Below are 21,149 nucleotides of genomic sequence, written 5' to 3'. Positions count from 1 at the left end.
GGAGAGGGTAGGTCTCCCCTCTTGGAAAGGCGACCCCTTCAGCTAGCTGACCACAGAGGGGCTCCCTTCTTAGCTCCCTCTGTCCTGGGTGGGCCAGGTTTTTCTGCCCATGGTTCTCTCTGGAACACAGACTCCCAGGCTCCCCTGTCTGCCATGGTTGTAGTGTCCCTATTAAAAAACAAAACAAAACCCCCAAAAGGTTAAGTGACAGTGGACAGCAAAGGGCTAGGGCTGGTCTTGGTTCTCTTATGGTCAGGGCTAGGGTTGCATTTTGGACTGGGGTTGAGATTAAGGTCAAGTTCACATTTAAGGACTCTTCCTCTGTAGAGTCTACCCTGAACAGACCTCCTCCACTGAGGCTTGGTTATGAGTCTCTCATGTCCTGGGAAGGCCAGGGGACCATGATCATGGGTTGAGTCTCTAAGGTTGGGGTGGGGGCAGACTCCACAGCTGCAGCATAGCGAGTATCAGTAGGTACATGTTGAGTAAACAACTGAGCTAATGACGTGGCATAGAGTTTAGATCCAGGTTCTGATGGGCAGAGAACCATGATAAGGTTTGAGGTTTGAGTTAGGGACAAGAGACAGAGTGAGGGCTCCGTTAGGGTCTGGTTGGGGCTGGTGAGTGTTTTGGAGGTGGTTGTTAGCCTGGGAGAACCCTGGTTCATAGACATGTGGGATCCTCTCATCTTGTGATTGTTTGACTGTGGGAAAGCTGCTTAGGACCTCTGTGCCTCAGTTTCTCTTAAGTAAAATATGTTTTTTTTATGGTTATTTGAATACCCTTCCCTCCTCTGACCTTGTGTGGGATTTGATTCTATGTGTCTAGACTCCGGCCGGTGACATTGGTCCAGCTGATTGGAGGGAGGAGGGTGTCTGGTCGTGGCCAAGAGAGAGGAAGTCTCCAGCTGCCCCTCATTTTCTTGATAGTGGACAGAGATACTAGGGCTCCTAGGGTCACCATTATTACGACTCACTGTCTGGCTGACCCTGAGTATGCTCTCCAGGTTGGAGTTAGGCGTGTCGTTGCTGAGCTGAGGTACGGAGCAGGCATCCAGACCAGTTGGCCTCTGTGTGGCCATTGGCTTTGCTGGCTATGGACCCTAGTCTGCTCAGGTATCATGCATATACTCAGATGACCTAGCCAGATGTCCCTGAGCTACAGGTAATACATTCATGAGCCTTGTTATTTTAGTTTACTCTCTCCGCAACCCGTCAAGGAGTGATTATTATTAGTTCATTTTTATAAAGGGGGTTTAGGGCAGAGGCGGTCTTTGGACCTGTCCTTGTCACCCCTACTCCCTCTGCACACCTTCACTCCAGGGACACTTCTTCAGTGACGGTCAGTTGCCATGTCTTACCCCAGCTCAGGGACCCGGGATGGGCCTGCACACAGAAGAGCTGGAGGGAGGCTCTGCCCATCCATCCTCCTTCCTCTTCCTCAGGAAGGGAAGCCCTTGTGGAGGGTCTGGTAGGCTGGGACCTGTTACTGTTCAAGGGACAGGACACCTTGAAACCCATTGGCAGCCCTCTCTAGATTGATAGGCCTGAAGCAGAGATCCTGGCCTGGGAATAGCTACCGATGTGTCTTCCCCTCTGTCTTCTTGGGCCAACTTAGGGTCCACATTCTCCCCCACTGTTTCTCACACACGTGCTTTCATGTTCTCACCAACTTGCTGTCCCACAGGGCCAGAGGGAAGTTCTCACACCGTACCTAGGGGTCTTGTTCAATGTCGATTCTGACTCAGTGGCTCTGGGTGGAGCGTGAGTGTCTTCATTTCCAAAGAGTTTCAGCTCTGAGGTGAGGCTGATGGTCCACGGCTCACACTTTGCTGACAGGAGTCTAGAATAGGGCTTGGCAAGTGAGGCCTCACAGGCCAAATTCAGCCCACAGTCTTTCTATTTTTTTTTAAATCAAGGCTTTAAAATGGAGGATTTATGTTTCATTTAGAGTTAAGTCCACATCACATAAAATTAATTATTTTAAGTCGAATAATTCAGTGGTATTTAATACATTCAGAGTATTATACAACCACATTTATTGAATTTCAAATATTTTCATCACCCCAAAAAGGAAACCCTGCATACATGAAGTAATTATTCCACACTCCCCTCCCTCTTAACCTCTCTTAACCCTAACATACATTCTGTCCCTATAGATTTACCTATTCGAGATGCTCCCATGACTAGAACACTACAATATGTGACATTTGGTGTTTGGCTTCTTTCACTCTGCTTGTTTTCAGGCTTCATCTATATTGTAGGATGCTTCATTCTTTTTTATGGCTGAATAATATTCCATGATCTGTATGTATAAAGTTTTGTTTATCCACACATTCTTCAACAGGACACTTGGGTTATTTCTACCTTTCAGCTTTTATGAATATTGCTGCTAAGAACATGTGTGAAATTTGTTTGGATACCTGTTTTCAGTTATTTTGGGCATAAACGTAGGAGGGGAATTGCTGGGCCATATGATAATTCTATATTTAACTTTTTGAGAAACTGCCAAATTGTTTTTCACCATTTTACATTCCTACCAGTAATGTAGGAGAATTTCAAAGTCTTCAAATCTTTGCTGACACTTGTAATCATCGGTTTATTATTATTATTATTATTATTATTATTATTATTATTATTACGGCCATTCTAGTCAGTGTGACATAGTATCTCATTGTGGTTTTGATTTGCATTTCCCTAGTGGCTAAGGATGTTGAGCATCCTTTCATGTGTTTATTGGCCATTTGTATATTTTCTTTGGAGAAATACTAAGTCTTTTGCTTACTTTTTAATTGCTCATAGAATGAGTTAGGAAGTGTTCTTTCCTCTTCTAGTTTTTGGAAGAATTTGAGAAGGATGGGTGTTAATTTTTCTCTAAGTATTTGGGAGAATTCACCAGTGAAGCTCTCTGGACTTGGCTTTGTTGGGAGATTTGTGATTACTGAGCCATCTCTTTGCTTGTTACAGGTCTGTTTAGATTTTCTATTTCTTCTTGAGTCAGTTTTGGTAATCTGTGTTTTTCTAGAAATTTGTTCATCTCATCTAACTTGGATCTAATTTGTTGGCATACAGTTGTTCATAGTATTCTCTTTTAATCCTTTTTAATTCTATAAGATTGGTAGCAACGCCACAATCTCACTTCTGATTTTAGTTATTTGTGTCTCTCTTCTCTTTTTTCTCTGAGTCAGTCTAGCTACAGGTTGTCAGTTTTGTGGATATTTTCAAACAAACAACTCTTGTTTTCATTCTCTTTATATTCTGTTCTCTATTTCATTTATCTTTGTCTATCCTAATTTCCTTCTTTCTGCTAGCTTTGGGTTTGGTTTGCTTCTCTTTTTCTAGTTCCTTAAGAGAAGGAACTTCTCTAGTTCCTAAGAGGTGCACTTAGCTTATTGATTTGAGACTTTTATCCTTTTCTGATATAGATGTTTTACAACTATGAATCTCCTTATTGGCACCACTTTTGCTGTCTCCCCTAAGTTTTGGCAGGTTTTTGTTTTTATTTTCTGAGTGTTTTCTAACTTCCTTGTGATTTGTTTTGTCACGTGGTGGTTGTTTAAGAGAGTGTTGTTTAATTGTCATGTATTTGTGAATTTTTCAGGTTTTTTTTTTTGTTTGTTTTTGTTCTTGAATTCTAGCTTCATCCCATTGTGATTGGAGAAGATATTTTGTGTGATTTCAGTCACTTAAAATTTATTGAGACTTGTTTTGTGGCCTCACATATGGCCTGTCCTAGAAAATGTTGCATGTGCGCTTGAGAATTATATATATTCTTCTCTTGTTTTCTGTAGTGTTCTGTACACATACCTGTTAGGTCTAATTGGTTCAAGTCTTCTATGTCCTTATTGATTGTCCCTCCAGATGTTCTATCCATTATTGAAAGTGGGGTGTTGAAGTCTTAAATATTATTATGGAACTGTCTATTTCTCCAAATGTGTTAATGTTTATTTCATATATTTTGATGCTCTGTTGTTTGGTGCATATATGTTAATAATTGTTAATATATTTGATGAATTGACACCTTTATCAATATACAATGTCCTCTGTCTCTTGTAATATTTTTTATCTTTAAGTCTGTTTTGTCTGATATAAATATAGCTACTTAGCCCTCCTGGTTACTATTTACATGAAATATCTTCCTTTATTCTTTTATTTTAAACCTACTCGTGTCTTTGGATCCAAAGGGATTCTTTTGTAAATAGCATATATTTGGATCATGTTTTTAAAATCACCACCTGCTTTTTAAATAAAGTTTTATTGGAACTCAGCCACACCCATTTGCTTATACGTTTTCCGTGGCTGTTTTGTGCTGTAGCAGCAGTGTTGAGTCCTCAGGACAGAGGCTATATGGCTTGCAGTCTGAAATCGTTACTGTCTGATTCTTTAAGAAGTTTGCCAAACCCTGGTCTAGAACGTCTTTTATGGTTTCCCTCATTGTAGTTAACTATAGATGGTCCAGTATAGCAGTAGCCTGGTGAGATTTGTCACACGGGGCCTGTTCTGCCTCTGCTGAAGCCTGTGAAATGGATAGTTCCAAGAGCAGATCTGAGCATGCCCAAGACCTCATTTAGCTGACAGGAGGAGCAGGCTTCACCCCTGAAGCTAGAGTTAGAGGCAGTTTGGGATGTGACCCCCAATGGTAGCTTCAGTCATAGGCTGGCCAACTGTCCTGGTTGTCCAGGACTGAGGCAGTTCCTGGGACATAGGATTTTAGTTTTAAAATCTGGAAAGCAAACCAGGGTAAGTTGGTCATCCTATCTGGCTGCCCAGAGTCTCATCTGTACCCCCCACTCCCACCCCAGTACCATTCAGGGAAACCCCCAGTTATGCAAAGCGGCGGCGGTTGGCTGGCCCCAGTGGCCTGGCCTCCCCTCGGCCCCTGCAGCGCTCAGCCAGTGACATCAACCTGAAGGGTGAGGTGCAACCGGCAGCTTCTCCTGGACCCTCGCTGCGAAGCCTCCCCCATCAGCTGCTGCTCCAGCGGCTGCAGGAGGAGAAAGACCGAGATCGGGATGGTGACCAAGAGAATGACATCGGTGGCCCCACAGCAGGCAGGGGCAGCCAGAGCAAGATCAGGTAGGAGGGGTCTGGGAGGCCCTGGCAGGGTCTGGGTGGGTGGGGTGTTGGGACCCAGCAGGAGGAGCCAGCATGGAGAGGCAGGGAGAGACCTAGTGGTGCCTGGCACCTCTACAGTGATGGGCTGAGGCTTGGGGTGGGGGACTGCCAGGCCCCCCATACAGGCCTTCCTGGATGGGAAAGGGAAGAAAGTGAGGCCTTGTTGGCTGGAGCAGGCTCCCCCATACTGATCTGGTTGGAGCTGGACCTGTCCTGAGGCGATCTCAGGGAGGATGTTGAAGGAGAGGGTTTGGCCAGCTCTGTGCTTTACAAAGGTTCTTGCAGTGCTAGAAGGAGGGTAAAGGCTGAGATGAGGCAGGGCTGGGTGGTGTGTGGTAAGGGTTAGGGAATGGAGCTTCATCTCCATGAGGGCTTGAAACCTATAGGTGACCCCTAGCCCTGTCTCCAAGGGGAAGTCTTTGTCTTTCCCCCACCTCTCCAGCCCTGTTGGACCACAAGACCCTGTACCATTAGCACTGGGACCCTGAGAACCGGGGACATCGGAGGGACTTGGCATCCCCAGAACTTAGAGGTGGAAGCCTGGGCTAAAGCACCACTGGCCTCGATGGGCTGGACAGTGGGGAGTAGGAAGGTGGGCACTGGCTCTGTAGATAGATAGTTGGGGTCCAGTGCAGACCCGGCGCCTGCTGACTGTGGCCTTGGACAGGTCAGCTAATCACTCTGTGCCTGGGTTTCTCATCAGTCAGGTAGGGGTAATTTCACACAGTTGTTTCCTTCGGAAGCCTTCCAGAACCTGGGCAGGTGAGGGGTCCCTACTGAGATCCCCTGGCCCACAGCACAGTCCAGCCACTGCTGCTTAAGGCACCTCTCCTCCTGGCACTTTGAGGGCAGGAGCTGTCTTCCTGCCAGAGCCAGTCATACAGAAGGTGCTCAGGAGACATTGTTGAATGAGTTACATAAACAGCATTTTGTTTTGAAGATGACAGCTGGGCCGAGCAGCATATGTGTATCGTTTCTCTTAACCTTGGCCATACATGAGGCTGTGCTCTATTAACACTGTTTTACAGATGAGGGTCCTGATGCTCAGATGGGGTAGGTGACTTGTCTAAAGTCACAGAGCTAGGAAGCAGCATAATTGGGCCCCAGGTAGACCTGGTTCCCAAATTTTCTAAGCCTGAGTGTTCAGCAGAGGGCTTGGGGTGCAGCAGGAGCTTATAAAGCAATTTCTTCCTTTGCCTTTGTCCCCACTTGTGCAGCTGTAATCTGTGATGTCTCCTCTCTCTCCGTGTCTCTGCCCAGACTCCAAGGCTGTCTGTCTTCCTCCAAATCACCTCAGTTCTCCCCTGAAGCTTTTGCATGTCCCATGGATTTCTTAAGGGTAGGACAGCCAGTGGCTAAAAGAATAAACTTTGGGATGTTTCAGTTTTGCAGAAACAAAAGCCTGTAGGTACCCTGTTTTCATTTACTTTTTGTATATTCATTTATTCTTTTGGCAAACATAGAACTAAGACCTGCTGTGTGTGGGACAGCAGGGTTATTACTATTTTTCTACAAACATTTAGTCAGTGCTTAGAGTGCCAGATATGGTGGGAGATAATAGCAGGGAGTCCTAAAGGTCTCAGGACACTGACCCCTGGGGCCCAGGAGTAAGAGGCAGTTAGATGGGCAGTGATTCAGGTAAGGGAAGCTCCTTGTGAGTGGCCAGGAGGGTACTGAGGAAGTTTGGTGCACCATGGAGGGAGAAGACCTCAGGGGAGGAGAGTCCTTTTGGTTAAAGGAGAGAGGGTGGCATTTGAGCTGCGGGGGCAGGCGGGGCAAGGGGGTGTTTTGGGGGGAATGTGTGGAGGGAGGCCCAGTCTGCACCCCCCAGCGCCCCCTGTTGGCAGAGCCTGGCATGAAGCCCCCTAGCTCCCCGCAATGTGTGGCAGAGTATCCCCAGCATCACAGAGCAGGGCAGAGAAAAATGGGGTCGTAGCTGAGAGACAGTAACTTAATAACTGGACAGATGAGTAGGGTTAGAATAGTTGAAGTGTTGTGGACGGCATCATGAATAGCCCAGAGGAGGAAAAGGAAGATGCCCAACCATGCGGCTGGAGTGTAGCTAGTTCTCACATCCGAGAGCCTGGCTGTTGCCTGAGAATGGGGACCTGGGCTGCCTAGGTACTAGGGAGCCAGTGCAGGCTTTACAGCAGCGCCAAGGTGAAGGACCTCTGAGCCTCAGGCTCGGTGCCCAGGTCGGGGAGCCGTCCGGGGAAGGTGGTCAGCACGGAGTGGGCATGGGCATCAGAGACAGGTGTCGAGGAGGAGAAGACACAGGTCTGGAGGAGGATTTGGGCGCCCAGCACATGGCAGTGGCCAGGTGGAGGAGAAGGCCAAGGCCTGAGCAGGGAGGTGGGGGCGGACCGCTGGGGGAGCCCTCCTGGCCGCGGAGCCGCCCCCCCCAGTCCCTCCCCAGCTCCCACCTGGCTCTGCTGACCGCGTTCCCCGCCCTCCTCAGTCCGACCTCTCCTCCGCCCTCCGTGCGCGGCAGTGCCCCTCGCCCGGTGGCCTTTCCCGTGGTGGGGCCGCGGTGAGGTGGCCGCTGGAGGAGAGGAAGGAGGGCCGGCCGCCGCCGCCGCCCGCAGAGGGAGGAGCCCGGCCGCGGAGGAGGCGGGGCGCGAGGAGCGGCCGCGGCATGGAGCGAGCCCGGCGCGCCCGGGAGCGCAGCCCCGCGGCCCCGGAGCCCTGAGCGGGCGCGGCTCGTGCGCTGGCGGGAGCGGGCCGGGCGCGGCGGCGCGGCCCATGGAGCGGCCCCGGGCCGGGCCCCCGGCGGGCGGGCGGGCGGCGGCGGGCGGCGGGCGGCGGGCGCTGCGGCGGCGGCTGCGGTGAGGCCGGCGGCGGGGCCGGGCCGCGCGCCATGGAGGCCCCGGGCGCCGGCTTCGCGTGCCCGCTGCCCCCCGGCATCGCGTCCGTCACCTACGTGTTCGTCTACAGCCCGAGCGGGCCCGGCGGCCCCGGCGGCCCCGGCCCCGCGCCCGGCCCCGGCCCGGCGCCCCCCGCGCCCCCCGCGCCGCCGCCCCGGGGCCCGAAGCGGAAACTTTACAGCGCCGTCCCCGGCCGCAAGTTCATCGCCGTGAAGGCGCACAGCCCGCAGGGCGAGGGCGAGATCCCGCTGCACCGCGGCGAGGCCGTGAAGGGTGAGGGGGGCGCGGGGGGCGGGGTCGCGGGGCGCGCGGGGGGCACCACTCCCGGGTGTACGATTGGGGTCCTCCGTGATCGTGGAAGGGCTGATGCTATTTTCCGGGTCTCTGTCATTGGGGGTATCTCTGGAACTCTGAGCCGCTGTGGTCATTATGGGATGCATCTGCCACTGGGGATTCCTTGTGTCACCGTGAAGGGCTCTGTGTCAAGGAGGGGTGCCTGTCTTTACGGGGGTCCTGTCATGTGGGTCCCTCTCGATCCTCTGCCACTGTGGGTTCCCTGTTGTCACCATAGAGGTTCCTCTCATCATGGGGGTGTTTCTGTGTCATGATGGAGGTTGGTGTCATTGGGGTTCTGTGTATTTGAAGGACCCTATCCCATCAGGGACCTTCCTCCAATTATGGGATTCCTGTGTCACTCCTGGGACTTATTCATTGGAAATCCTCCTAATATGTGGGGACCCTGTCCCATTGTGGAGGATATCTGCGACAATTATGTGGGTGTCTGTGTATTATGAAGGTTTCTATCCCTGACGCTTTCTGTGTTTTGGGGGGATCCTTTGCCATGACAAGCTCCTCTCATTATAGGGGCCTCTGTCATTATTGGGGTCCTATCCTCATGGGTGCCCTACGTCCATGGGAGCCTGAGAAGGAGACAGCTGTGAGGTCAGCCTTCCTTTGGCCCATCATGTGGCCTGACCTCTTGGCCACAGCACAATGACCCTGAGCTTTCGGCAGCGACTCCTGGGGTGGACAACAGAACAAGGATGGGGTTGGTTCAAGAGGTGGGAGGAGAGGGGTCAACTGGGAGGGCAGGAGCAGGCTTGTGGCCCCTGCCTCTGCCTGTTGTCCCCCCTCGAGTGTGTCCATCTGTGTGTCTCTCTGTCCTCCACATGCCTATCCTGTGCTGTGTCCATCTGTTCATTTCTGTCTGCTGTGTGGATCCCAAAATCTTCCCAGGGAAAAAGCCAGGAGGATGAAGGAAGAAAAGGGGAGAGAAGGAGAGAAAGGCTGAAGGAGGGGGGTGGTGGGCAGCACTTGAGCCTGAGGTGGTGGTGGGTGGGGTGGGCTCCTGGGTATCCGGCTGCACCCTGACAGCTGTCTGGCTTCTGTCCCTCCAGTGCTCAGCATTGGGGAGGGCGGTTTCTGGGAGGGGACCGTGAAAGGCCGCACGGGCTGGTTCCCGGCCGACTGCGTGGAAGAGGTGCAGATGAGACAGTATGACACACGGCACGGTGAGTGACCCCACATCCCCCGAGCAGCTCCCGAGGGGCACTGCCCCTTCCTGCTCCCCTTTGGTTTTGCCTGGAGCTGAATCCGTGGATATTCACAGAGAAGAGACTAGAGTAAACTCAAACACACGTTCAAAGTGGACAGAAACTTGTGGACGTGATGGACACAGCGTGCACACACCCTGGACGTACTTGTGAGCACGTGGGGGCGTTTCACAGCCTTAGAGACACATGGGACCTGCTCCTAGGACACACAGTATGATCGTGTGACCCCACATCTCTCTGTGATCCCACATGTGACTCCCAGTGACCATAACCCACACCCCCCAACACACACATAGTCCCCACAGAAATCCTGGGTGTTTGGAGTGCGAGATTCCTTTGTGGCTGGCAGACAAGTAAAGAGGTCAGGATGAGAAAAGAGGCGTCTTTCCAAAGTGGACAGATTGTCCAAGTGGGCAGTGCAGGGAGGCCTGGACTAGCCAAGAGGAAATGAGGCCAGTTGGGCCCAGAGGGGCTGTCGTGAGTGCCTTGGGGCCAGGATGGTCTGAGGGCAGCAGGTGGGGGATGGCTGCATCCTTAGCCTGGAGGGAGGATGTGAAGGCAAAGGTTACAGTTTCTAAGCCTGGGGGCAGCTTTAGTCAGACCTTGCTGACTGCCTGGGCCTCCAGAAAGGGTCCCTCTGGGTATTGGGATCTGAGGTGGTCCTGCCAGTAGAAAGCAGTGGCTGCTCCTTTTGTGGCTCTCAGGCCAGGGCTGGCTGTGTGTCTGGGGTATACCCTTGCAGTGAGGACTCAGGGGTCCTAGGAGGCCCCCAGACCTATGAGTGTTATTTCTGCCTTGGAGAACTGGTGTCACAAGGGAGCCCCCTCCTGAGTGGTGACCAGTGGTAGTTGCCAGCGGTGCGTCTAGACCAAGGGTGCACGCGTCCCTCTCTCTGCTCACGGAGGGCTTGGGCCCAGTGTTGCTGTGCTCCACTGCCCTGGGTTGAGGGGTTCCCAAGGGGAGCCAACCCCTGTGTGGCCTGGACCTCTGCCCTATGTGGAACGTGACCGGGGCCCACGGAGGCAGGAGTGCGGCTGCTGACCTGCTCCTGAGCAGCTGTGTTTACTCCTTTACTCAAGCATTCCCTGTCTTGCCCTGGCGGCTCTCCTGGTGGCTGGGAGCACGGAAGGGACGCCAACCCCGTTTTCTGCCTCTGGAGAGTAGGTGGGGCAGTGTGTCCAGGTGGGGAATGATTTCAGAGGTTTGGATCCTGGTACCAACTTCACGGAGGAGGGTGGGGAAGAAGGGGGCCTCTGGACTTGTTGAGTAGGGACCGGGTCCTGTGCTGATCCATGGGAGGGCAGTGAAGTCTCCGGTTTGAGAACTGTGTGGATCCAGAAGCTGAGTTTGAAGCCGGGAAGGGAGCTGGGATTTGAGAACAGCAAATCTCGATTATGCGTTTGATGTGTGCTGGGCCCTGTGTTAGGAGCGAGATCACAGAGGCGGCTCTCTGCCCAGAGAGGAGCAGGTGTGCACAATAGTTACAGCAGGGGTGTTGGTGTGTTCTTGTAACGGGTGGGAGCACAGGGGAGCCCCCTGGGTTGGCCGGAAGGAGTCGGAGAGCAGCCTTGTAGGACAGCTGGGAGTCGGCTAGGTGGTCAGCTGATGGGATGGGGCAGAGCCTGTTTGCTGGCACATGGCCTGCTGTTCTAGATCCACACGTGCTGGCATCTAGCATGCCCCTAGCTGCGTCAGGATGTCTGGCATAGTTTTCAGCACTTTTACATAGGAGCATTCTCTGACTCGTCCCAGCGGGTCTAGGAGGTGCGGGCAGTTGTTAGTTCATCTCTAGGAGGGCAGTCTCATGTGTGACGTGGGCAGTGGGCTGCAGGGTCTGTGCTGTAACCACCACACTTCAGGTGCTCTGTGTGTGTGCATGGAGAAGTGGCAGGGCTGGGGTGGGGAGCGTGATGCCGGTCAGATGGCCGTGGGACCTGGTGGTGGAGCTTTGCAGCTATGGCAGTGCTGCAGGAGACTGGGGGATGCTGTCTTGATTGTGCATGTCATTTAGGGTTGGGGCAAAGGCCCAGGCAGGAAAGAGTGAGGAGGTGGAGAGGGCTGGGGTGGGCTGAAGTTCTGGAGATGGGAGAGTGCAGGAGTAACCCGGAGAAGGAGCTATAGGCCTTGGGGCAATTGCAGGGCTGCTAGACCAGGGTGGCTGTGGGGTTTGTCACCTGGAAGAGCGTCAGAAGGTATCTGGGTAGATGGAATGCTTTCATGGATGGGCAGATGGAGAGAGGCCTGCGGGGGCTGCCTGCTGGCAAGGGCTAGGAGTCATTTCTGTCCTCAGCTAAAGACCCAGCCACTAGCTGCTCTGGTTATATAGTCTCTGATCTGGGACCCAGGGGCTGAGTTCTGCCAGGGGCCAGAGGGCAGCCCAGGAGTGGGAACCCGCTTCTAACAGGCCCAGATCCAAAGAAAGATCTGTTTCTGAGACTGGAGTGGGGACAGAGAAGGACTTAGGGACCGAAAAGGGGACACTGTGTCAGCATGTATGGGCCAGGCTGATGCCCAGGGTCATCAGAGAGCGTACCTCCCAGGCACCTGTCCGGAGCAGAAGGGGTAAGAGGGGCAGTTGCAGGCAGAGTGCTGAGAAGTGAGGGGAAGTCCTGTGCGCATAGAAGGATCTGTAGGACACCTGGAAAGCTCTGGCCAGCTCCTCCCCTTTCCCCTTCCTCTTCCTCCTTGCCTCCTCCCCCTCCTTCCCTCTTTCCCTGTCTTTCCAGTACTGGGGGGTCATGCTGTGTGTTTTCACTTCAGCTGGCTTCTATGTGTCTGATTAATAAAACTGGAAAATGAATTTGTGTTATGTAATAAATATAATTTGACTAAATCTAAAAACTGCAGGCTAATGAACTGTGAGTTTGAGGGGGTCATTCGCAGGCAGGTGCTATGAACATTTAGGAGTTGGGTCAGTATGGAGAAGGGTGTGACAGAGGCAAGAAGGGGTCTGATGCCCCCCGCCCCCCCCCCCCCCCCCCCGCCAGCACTGACGAGGCCTGGCCTGCTCTGGCCTTGGGAACGGCAGGATGGTGGGTGCAGGTGCACGACAGGCAATGTGTGGGAAGAGAAGAGAAGGGAGCAGAGGAGCTACTGGGAGGTTCGGGTGATAATTACAGGCCATCACCACCTAGAGGACCCTCCAAGGAGAATTCTCCTGTTCTACAAGGGGAGGCTTAAAGGGGTCTGTTGACTTACTGAGAGTCATATTAGTGGCAGGACCCTAAAAAGCAGGACCAGTACTTTTCCTAACACCTGTGTCTTCTGATACTAATAGGAATTCTTTCTTTCCATCCAGCCACTGCTCCGTCTACGTTTGTACCCATCTATCCCTTGACTTACTCACCTTTCTTGCCATTCATCTACTCTTCTGTCAACCCCCCAGCCCTCCCCTCTTTCCATCTACCCACCTAGCCAACCATCTAACCCTCTATTGATCAATACATTCATCAATCTACCAATCCAGCTGTCCCCTCTCTGTCAACCCCCCCAGCCCACCTATCCATCCATTTACCCATCTACTATCGTTTGATCCATCCTTACCCTCCCAGCCCGTTCTCTTTCCCTCCATCCACTTCTATATCTATTTACTTTTGATCTGATCTGTTCTTCTACCTATATCTCGTTCCATCCGTCTATCCGTCCACCCATCTACTCAGCCAGTTGTCCACCCATCTGTCCTTCCAGTTAGCATTTAGAGGGTCTGTTATGTGCCAGGCACTGTACTAGGTGCTGGGATCATAGAAGTACATGAGACGTGGTCCTTACCCAGGAGGACCTCACAATCAATCCTAGGTTCCCTCTCTGATCTCATTTCCTCTCTCTCACTCTCTCAGCTCCAGCTGCATAGGCTGCTTGCTGTCCCTTGACATCCCAAGCCAATCCTGCTATGTGGGCTTTGCCCTGTGTGTGCCTGCTGCCAGGAAGCCTTGCACCCACAGAGTCCTCGGACTGCTCCCTAACGTTGCGTGCCTCTCCTCAACTGTCCCTTCCTGATGAGCCTTCCTGTGACCACTGTAGAACTGCAGACCTTCTCTGCACCCCTGTCCTGCTTACTTCTCTCCTAACATTTGCCAGCATTTGACACGTCACGCACATACCTGTTTCCTGTCTTTCTGTCCTCTCTCTTCAAATAGGTGGTCAACTCCACAGGCTAGAGGCTTTGTTCTGTTCTTCACTGTATTCTCAGGGCCTAAGACAAACAGCGCTTGGTACACAGTAGGCGCCCTCTAAATACTTGTTGAATGAATGAGTTAATTTTGAGAAGTGCTAGAATGATAGGGAACGAGAGAGGAGCTGTGGATGTAATGTGAGGTGTGGTGGAGCTGTCTTGGGGCCCTTCCAAGGTCCTGGAAAGCTGGAAGCCAGGAGGGTCAGGAGATTCTTACCTACAGGTTGCTGGGGAAGAAAGCCCAGAGCGGGGGGTGAGGGTTGTGGCTGCAGGTGTGGACTGGAACCTGCAGGCTTACAGGACGTCAGTGAGGCCGTGGGTGGGGCAGTAGGGGCACAGCTGGCCAGCCCTGCGACAGCTGCGAGGGACTTTGAGATCAAGAGTACAAATGGGGGCAAGGCTCTTGTGGGATGCAGTGACGTCAGGGAAGGGGACCCAGCCCCACACCCGGACCTCCTGCCCACTCAGAGGCAGGCTCCGGAGGAAGGGACCCTGGGACGTTGAGAGTGCGTGGGCTCCTTGGAAGAGTTTCAGTGAGGGCCCGGTGACACTTCATGCCAGTGTATATGGTCTACAGCCTGACACGCCTGTATCAACACAGCACTTACATGTGACTCCAGGTGACACACGAATGCCCACACACGTACACGCCTGCTTTGCTCTTAGCTTCGGGGCTTGCTGACTCTTAAGATGGCCCTGGTCTTGCCCCGTCTGCTGTGTGCAGCCACTCAGGAGAGATGAGCTGAAGCTCCTCCCCATTATGGACCCCGACCCCCAGAGGCCAGGATTTCCAGCATGGTCCCCTCAGCCTGCTTACCTATGGACCTTTGGGCCCCCACTTCCATGTGGGCACAGCCAGGCCAGGGCTATGTGTGTGGGCAGAGGCTGGTAAGCAGCATGGCTGAGGGGCAGTTCAGGCCAGTTGGAGGATGTGGCCCTCCATCAGCTCCTAAACTCCCCTCAGAAACCCGGGAGGACCGGACGAAGCGCCTTTTCCGCCACTACACAGTGGGCTCCTATGACAGCCTCACTTCACACAGGTACAGGTGGGGGTGGGTGGGCAGGTGGGCAAGGGTAGGCGTGCATGCGGATGGGACGTCGGATATGGAGGGAGGACAGAGCTGGTCGAGGAGGCCTGGGGACGAAGAGGTCAGAGGAGGGGAGGTGCTACCCAGCCCACCGCTGTCTTCTGCCTTCCCGCGTCAGTCCAAGGGCAACTTTCTGGGGTGGGCTGTGACTGTGGGATCCTGTTTGGGGCACACATGGGGTCAGCCTGGCCAGCTGTGCTCTCTCTCTGACGGGGCTCTCCTCATCCCTCCCTGCTTTCCTCCACCAGTGATTATGTCATTGACGACAAGGTGGCTGTCCTGCAGAAACGGGACCACGAGGGCTTCGGTTTTGTGCTCCGTGGAGCCAAAGGTAATGAAGAGTAGGCGCCCCGTGAGTGTGTGGGGGGCTGGGGTGTCAGGCTGGCAGGGGCTGCGCCCCGCTTGGGGTGTTTCTTGTCTCTGCCCCTCCTCGCTGCTCCCCTTCCTACCTCACCCCTGCCCAGTCCCTTGGCCCTGCCTCCCCCACTCCCTCTCTCCCTGCTAGTTTGGCCCCTGCCTTGCCCCTGACCCTCTCTTTTTCTGGCCCCACTCTGCCTTGCCCCTCTGCTCCGGCTAGATCCTGGTTTGGAACGTCTCAGTACAAGGCAGTAGTGTCTTGGCCCTGTTGCTTTCCAAGATCCCTGCTGGAGCGCGTCTCATGGAATGGGAGTCCCCCCCGGGCGGGCCTGAGGGCGGGTTTCTACCGGCGGCGGCCCCAGGACACCCTGCCTCGACTGTCCCTGGTTCAGCATGGTGAACACTTGGGGGAGGTGGCGGTGCGGCACTGTTTGCACCTGGACCACGCTGGTGGAGCCCCTTCCTAACTGCGCTCCCCTGCAGCAGAGACCCCCATCGAGGAGTTCACGCCCACGCCCGCCTTCCCCGCGCTCCAGTACCTTGAGTCGGTGGACGTGGAGGGTGTGGCCTGGAGGGCGGGGCTGCGCACCGGAGACTTCCTCATCGAGGTGAGGCCGGTACCTGTGCAGCCAGGTGGGGTGCTGCCCTCTGAGTCCTGAGGAGGACACACTTGGAACGCCCCCCGCCCGCCTGTCTGTCCCAGGTGAACGGGGTGAACGTGGTGAAGGTCGGGCACAAGCAGGTGGTGGCTCTGATCCGCCAGGGCGGGAACCGGCTCGTCATGAAGGTTGTATCTGTGACGAGGAAGCCGGAAGAAGATGGGGCTCGGCGCAGAGGTGAGGGGCCAGGCTTCAGACCTCCGTCCTCAGACGTCCCCCTCTGACTCCTGACCTTAGACCTTTGACCCCAGGCCCCCACCCCGCTCCCCACCCCCTGACCCCAGACTGTTGACGTCAGGTGCCTAAACCAGGTGAAATGGCCACATTCATGGCCTGGGTACCTTCCCGATGTTAGACTGCCAACCCTGGCCCCCAGCCTCTGACCCCTGACCCCAGGTTGCCCCTCCTCAGATCCCCACCCCCTCCTTCCCGGCGTCCCCCCAGCCCCTGGCGTGGAAGAGCCCTCCTTCCCGACACTGCCAGCAGCTGCCTGGAGGCCGGGGTTGCCATAGCAACTGTGAGGTTGACGCTGCCGCCGCTTATTGTCGGAGGGAAGGGGGAGGCGGCACCTGAGGGAAGAGGAAAAGCGTCTTCTCCCCGCGACGTCGCGGCACAGCCCGGGCCCAGGAGGCTTTGCCAGCTTGGGCCGGCCCAGCCCAGGTCCTGGCTCGGCCAGCCACACCCCGGTCCCCTGAGGGGCAGTGGCCTCCAGGGCCTGGGGGGAGCCCTGGAGCAGCGGGAGCTCCGCCTGCCGGGAGACCCCTCCCAGCCCCCACCTCATGGCTCTGGTGCCCCCTGGCTCAGCCCTCGGAGCCTACTGGGTGGGCACTCAGGCAGGAGCTGGCCAGCACTGTGACCCCCACTGGGGCCCTTGACCACCTACCTCCTGAGGCCCCAACAACCCTGGCCCCACCGGGCCCTCAGCACCCCCTGAGCCCCCAGCGCCATGAAGAAGTTTGCATCTAGCCGCAGCCTGAACAAGATCCTGGCGCAGTGCGACTCATCCTCACGGGAGTACGAGGAGATCCAGGCGGTGGAGCGCAAGTGGCACCTGCACCTGGCCACGCCGCGCTGCCTGCTGCTAGACAGGAGGTCCAAGGCCTCCCTCTTCTTTGCAGCCCCGCCGCCCCCCAAGAGGGCCCCCAGCACCACGCTGACCCTGCGCTCCAAGTCCATGACGGCTGAACTTGAGGAACTTGGTGAGCAGCAGGGGTGGACGGTGGGCACACAGCCCAGGTGGGAAGCCAGGCAGTGTGAACTGGGACCAAAGCCAGGCAGAGATAGAAGGGAGGAAGGACAGACAGACAAACGTATGGAGGTCTGGTAAGAGGGTCAAAGGTAAACGGGTGGGTGCCGAAGTGGCGAGGAGGGGGATGACACGTGGATGGCCTGAGGGCTAGAGATGGACAGTGAACCAACCAGGACTGATGGTCAGGGAGCAGGACCTGGCCTTCCAGTGTGTTTGCATGCATGTGTGCCTGCTGCCTCTGGCTCTGCACGCCTCCAGTTTGACTTCGCTCCTTCATTTCACCCAAATGAGGAACGAGCAGGAGTCAGGGGGCCTGGGCTCTGCCTGGCTCTGCTGGCACTAGTTGTGTTATCTTTGTGCTTAGTTTTGCCTCCTTAGCACCTGTTCACTCATCAGTTAAGCAGGGGTTACAGTGAGCTGCTGACCTGACAGGGCTGTGTGAACATCGCTAGTATGATGATGGGATAGGCCCTCGTGAGCTACAAGAGGCAAATAAGAGTGTGTCAGGGCTTTGGTGGGGCATGTTGTGGGCATGATCCCAGGATGGCCCCTAATAGCCTCATTGTGGGCATGCCTTGATATATGTGACCATTAATAGCCTCATCACGGGCATGTCCAGATATACACGACCATGTCCTGACATATGTGGCAGTTAACAATGGGCACGTCCTGATATACATGACAGCTAACATGCTCTATCTTCCTGTAATTCAAACCCAGTTCTAGTCCCAGACTTTACTATGGCTCTAGCCATGAAAGGAATGCTCACTCTGGTCCTAGGCTGAGTTCTGACCTAGTCCTGGCCACAGGAAAGGCCCTGATCCTGGTTCTAGACTGGCCCTCAACCCTGGCTTCAGGCTTTGTTCTTCCCCAGCCATAGAAAGAACACTTATTTGTCCCCCCAAATTATTGCTGACCTTACTAATAGGGTGATTCTTGACCTTGTCCTGGCCACAGGTTGAGCTACCCCCCTTCCAAACAGGTACTCTTGACTGCAGGGTAGGAGGAGGAGGACAGCCACCAAGATAGACCAAGCTGACATGGTCATACTTTTCTTCCCCATAAATACTCTGAATAAAGTAAAAGTCAAAAATAGATAGCCAACTCAAAATAAAGGAAGAGGAATTTCCCAGGTCTCAAGAATAAAGTTAATAAAATCAGTTAAGGAAGTGAGAGGAAGTTGATAATGCTTCCATAGTCCAGGAGGGCTCAGGACAGTATATAGACCCTAAGGGCAGGGGTTAGGGCTCTGATGCTTCCACAAAGCCAAGAGATGTGGCTGTGGACCATGGGAAGTGGGAAAACTAGAACCAAGCCCAGGGACTGGCATTAGCATCAAAAGAGCTGGAAATCATAGAAGAATAAGAAAGACACGAAATGAGGTGTTTAAATACAAAGTTTAAGGAAGTAACAGAACTCATAAAGGACAGCCCTTTATGACATCCCATAAAGGACAGTTCTCCTCCTGCCCCCGCCCAAAGGAATATGCAGATTTTTAAAAAGGATCCCTAAAGAACTGTTACTGAAACAGAAAGTATAGTCACTGAGATTAAAAAAATCCATGACTGGGATAAACAATATACTAGACTCAGTTGAAGAAAGAAACAGTGAATTAGAAGATAATTCTGAGGAAATTACCCTAAAATGCAGCTCAGAAAGATAGGGAGATGCGAACTATTAAAGAGCAGATAAGAGATAATGGAGGACAAGTGAGAAAATCCCAGTCTAATGAAAGCTCCAGAGGGAAAGAATGAACTGATTGGGGAAGAGGCAATATTTGAAGAGTAAGTGGCTAAGAATTTTCTGAAATTGAACAAGGACATGAAATTCCATTTTGAAGAAGTATAAGTTCCAAGCAAGGAAATAAAAACAAATCTACATCTAGACCTGTCATACTAAAACTTCATGACACCATAGACAAAAGAAAAATCTTAACTACCAAAGAAGCTGGATGACTTAGAAAAAGAAACCATGGTTAGACCGACAGCAGACTTCTCATCAGCAGTAGTAGACGCTAGAAGACAATGGAAAAATAAAAGTCTTGAATCAAAATGCTTTTCCACCTAGAATTCTATACCCCACTAAACCTGCTCATTGAAGAGTGAGGCAGAGAAGCCCCAGGGTCACAAGGGTCCAAGACTAGTCATGGGGAGCTGATCTGTCACACTGATTAAAATCCAGACTGATCAATAAACCAGTACCAGTAGGCAGCTGGGTCTGGCTAGACAGTAGACCAAGGCTGTAGTGGGTGGGTCCCAGGAGTTCCTTCCAGAGGCTGTCAACATAGCCATGTTCAGGTACATGATCAGAAGGGATCCTCCTAGTTCTGCACGAAGAGGTGCATGGACATCCAGGGATCAGGGGACTGAGCCCTGTGGAAACAGAATTGCCTTCTGCTTTCTGGGATGCTTCTGTCTGAAGAAACCAGTGAATAGTAGAGCCTCCTTCCTCTCTGCACTCATGTGGGGTACTCCTGCTGCTGTGTGACAGGGTTGTTCTGCACACCCTTGTCTTCTAGAGGGGCTCACTCTTGCTGCCTCAGGCCAGTATTGTTTCCACCAGTTTTTACCCTAACAGAATCTGGGGGAGGACAAAGGGACAGCTTAGCACAGAGTCTCCATCCATACTGCTGAGGGAGGAGGGGTCATAGCTTTTGTTGAAGCGGGACCCAGACTCTTTATATAGCTGCATTCAGAGAAGAAGACACTACTGCCTCCAGGGGATAGCTGTCCTGGGAAGTCAGACCACTGGCTGACTTTCTCTAGGTTTGAGGGAGCCAGGCCAGCATCAGGGCTTCCCCAAGCACCTAAGGGATCATCCCACGATCCAGTGTTTGTGCTTTTATAAGATAGAAATTAGACCTATGGGTTTATCGGCAGCATAAACATGCCAATTCTCTGTCACATTGTTGAGAAGTGATAGAGCCTGTTAGGATGCTGTAGTCCATTGAGAAGATGACCTGAACATATGGAAAGAAAGGCAGGTGTGAGCCCACAGAAAAAGCAGGTGGCAAGGGTGGGGGCTCACGCCCAGACGGTGGCTTGCTGCTTGGTGGGTGTCTGGGAGAAGCCAGGTCCTGCAGGAGGGAGAGGAGGTAAAGAGCGTCCTGGTGGGGGGTGGTGTGAGTAGAGGGATGTCCAGAAAACGAAGGCCTGAGGTGGTTGGCAGAAATGGGATTGAGCTGTACAGGTTAGGATAGGAGCCCTCCTCCTGAGTCAGGTGGTGGGAGGAGGAGGAAGGGTGGGACACTCCTAGTGCCCTTCAGCATGGGGGGCTCCTTGTGGTCACCACATGTTCATCTGCTTGGACCAGTAATGTGCTGGGGCTGCAGAGATTGGTGGAAACTCAGACCAGGGAGGGCCTTGGTGGCTCTGAGCCCCTCCTGTTCTTTGGCTTTCCCATGAGAAGTCTGGAACTTTGGGGTCCCTTTTTCTTTTGTGATGAGAATGTCGGGGCAGGTGCCGTGCCAGTGTCTGGTCCCTGAATGGCCGTGGTCTGGCGAACACACTGACCTGCCCTTTGTTGGAAACACCGTGCACAGAATACTCAGGGGTGACCGCTGAAGCTATTAGTAGCCTCTGAACTTTTTTTTTTTGTGTGTGTGGGGTGCCTTCATTTCTGAACAAACAATTGATTGAACCAAGTATGATTTGGTCGTGTGTGGACATCTCCAGATGTGTATGCATGAACCCCTTTATGCACGTGTGTGTGCGTGCACGTGCTCGGATATGCATGCACACAAGCGTATGTGCCTGCTTGTGGTTTTTTCCACCTTGAGTTTCAAGCCGTGTATCAACTTGGTGTTTGGGCACATTTGCCACGCCAGGGGCAGTAGGGGATCTGGGAGGTCCTGGTTGTTGGGAGGGGTGGTAAGTGGGAAAGATGGGGAAATGGGGATGGGAAGGGGGCCCGGATGCCAAGGGATGAAGCCTGCCTCTTACCCCCTTTGCTCTGTTTCTTGATTGCAAGCCTCCATTCGGAGAAGGAAAGGGGGTGAGTCATCTGCTGGTTCCCCAGGCCCCCAGCTTTACCTGATCCCTGTCTAGGGAAGTGCTGATATGTGAGGAGATTCCATTGCAAGTCATGGTGGTCTA

General features: G+C 53.5%; 1 protein-coding gene across 4 annotated transcripts in view; it reads left to right on the top strand.

Moving 5' to 3' along the window:
* SHANK3 (SH3 and multiple ankyrin repeat domains 3) overlaps positions 1–21,149 on the top strand; it is a 48,727-nt gene that overhangs the window by 8,793 nt on the left and 18,785 nt on the right. For all 4 annotated transcript variants that reach the window (XM_087868568.1, XM_087868570.1, XM_087868569.1 and 1 more), the window contains exons 11-18: positions 4,802–5,075; positions 8,049–8,251; positions 9,376–9,489; positions 14,667–14,742; positions 15,039–15,121; positions 15,631–15,755; positions 15,851–15,983; positions 16,925–17,005. In XM_087868568.1, coding sequence (XP_087724694.1) covers positions 4,802–5,075; positions 8,049–8,251; positions 9,376–9,489; positions 14,667–14,742; positions 15,039–15,121; positions 15,631–15,755; positions 15,851–15,983; positions 16,925–17,005 — 1,089 coding nt within the window. The remainder of the gene's footprint in view (positions 1–4,801; positions 5,076–8,048; positions 8,252–9,375; positions 9,490–14,666; positions 14,743–15,038; positions 15,122–15,630; positions 15,756–15,850; positions 15,984–16,924; positions 17,006–21,149) is intronic.

Source organism: Ursus americanus, chromosome 17, assembly GCF_024610735.1.
Source record: "Ursus americanus isolate L20-20 chromosome 17, mUrsAme1.1.p, whole genome shotgun sequence".
Classification (NCBI taxonomy): Eukaryota; Metazoa; Chordata; class Mammalia; order Carnivora; family Ursidae; genus Ursus; species Ursus americanus.
The sequence above is the reverse complement of the archived record's forward strand: the minus strand, read 5'-3'. Positions and strand labels throughout refer to the sequence as shown.